Raw genomic sequence first — 1,696 nt, 5'->3', positions numbered from 1 at the left:
GTTCCAAATGTTTCTCATTCCAGCCTTGGGTGTGTGCGAGGGTGATCTCAGGGAATCTCAGGGTCCAGACTGGGCTGACCCCAGAGCTCCCTGGACCGCGACTAACGGCAGTCCCTCCTTCCAGGCCTGGCTGGCTGAAGCGGAAAGCCGGGTCCTAAGCAACCGGGGGGACAGCCTTAGCCGGCATGCCCGGCCTCCTGACCCCCCGGCCAGCGCCCCACCGGACAGCAGCAATGACGATGAACTAAAGGAAAATAAGGAGAGGTGAGTAGGGAGGCCGGCTGGGGCTGGCCGAGGGTCCGGGAAGATCCAGCTTCCTTTTGTTTTTGTTTGTTTGTATTAAAGAATTATTTATTGATTTGATTTGATTTATTATTATCTTTTAATTTGACCAGAGAAAGATGAGAGAGAGAGAGAGAAAGAGAAAATGAGAAAGCAAGCCACCAGCTCCAGGACTCGAACTGCATTTGACCATGTGAGAGTCCAGTGCCTTAACCACCACACCACTTGCCAGGCCACCCGCCCCCGTTTTTTTATTTTTTAACATTTTATTTGCTAAAAGTATGTGCACTGGCTGGAGAGAGACAGAGAGGCAGGGAGAGAGAAGGAAAGTGAGAAAGATGAGATGGCTATGCTGCCCTCTTCTCCGTTCCCCTCTTGGGACTTTGGGCATGCACGCACATGCACCCGGCGTGTTTCTCAAGCCACTAGGTCTGGGACTCGAACTGTGCAGTCGGCCCTGTGGGATCTAACCATCTCAACCGCCATGCCAGTGGCTGATCCCTGTGTTTTTTTCTTATGTGCACGTGCTCATCCGAGACAGAAAGGGAGAGGGAGGAAGCACCTCAGTGGGGCATGGCCATGCCACAGTCCCTTCTCCGTTCCTCCCTGCTTTTGGGATTTGGGCAGGCATGCATCCACACCTGACATGCTGCCAGGGCTGGGACTTGCACTGGGATCTGGCTCCTTTTTAAATGTTTTGAAGGTTTTGGACATAGGGCACGTGTGTTTGCTGGACAGGGACAGAGACAGTGAGGGGGAAATGCGAGATCACCCCCCAGGAAGGATGGCCATGCCACAATCCCTTCTCCATTCTCCTCCTGGGATTTTGGGCCTGGATGTACATGCACCCGGTGTGATTTTTCAAGCTGCCAGGTCCGGGACTTGAACCGCGGTCAGCCGTGTGGGAGTCCAGTGCCTTAACCACTGCACCACCTGCTGGGCCTGTGGGATCTGGCTCCCTTGCCCACCAGGTGGTGGAGCTAACCCAAGGGCCTGGCCTCATCTGCTTGATCTCCCCATCCAGCTCTGAAGGGCCTCCCTCCGAAGAGGGCCAGGACACCCCCATTTACACGGAGTTCGATGAGGATTTTGAGGAGGAGCCCGCCTCCCCCATCGGCCATTGCGTGGCCATCTACCACTTCGAAGGTGAGGACAGTCCGGTGGGCTCAGGGCTGGAGGGGGCCGTCCCTTTGGGGGCGTCTCCCGGGGTTCCGGTTGAAGCCACCTGGGTCCATCCCTTCGGCAGGCTCCAGCGAGGGCACCATCTCCATGGCGGAGGGGGAAGACCTCAGCGTCATGGAGGAAGACAAAGGGGACGGCTGGACTCGGGTCCGACGGAAACAGGGCGGGGAAGGCTACGTGCCCACCTCCTACCTCCGAGTCACGCTCAACTGAACCCTGCGAGGGGCCAGGG

The 1,696-nt window shown here is 57.0% G+C and overlaps 1 protein-coding gene across 1 annotated transcript in view; it reads left to right on the top strand.

Annotated features, from left to right (window-relative positions):
- Nucleotides 1–1,690, top strand: part of TRIP10 (thyroid hormone receptor interactor 10) — a 16,581-nt gene extending 14,891 nt beyond the window's left edge. The window contains exons 14-16 of the mRNA XM_027769008.1: nucleotides 125–264; nucleotides 1,307–1,428; nucleotides 1,529–1,690. Of these exons, the coding sequence (XP_027624809.1) occupies nucleotides 125–264; nucleotides 1,307–1,428; nucleotides 1,529–1,677 (411 nt within the window). The 3' untranslated portion in view covers nucleotides 1,678–1,690. The remainder of the gene's footprint in view (nucleotides 1–124; nucleotides 265–1,306; nucleotides 1,429–1,528) is intronic.
- Nucleotides 1,691–1,696: the final 6 nt, after the last annotated feature.

This window comes from Tupaia chinensis, unplaced genomic scaffold (genome assembly GCF_000334495.1).
Source record: "Tupaia chinensis unplaced genomic scaffold, TupChi_1.0 Scaffold148210_1, whole genome shotgun sequence".
Lineage (NCBI taxonomy): Eukaryota > Metazoa > Chordata > Mammalia > Scandentia > Tupaiidae > Tupaia > Tupaia belangeri.
This window is presented reverse-complemented; position numbering and strand designations above follow the sequence as displayed.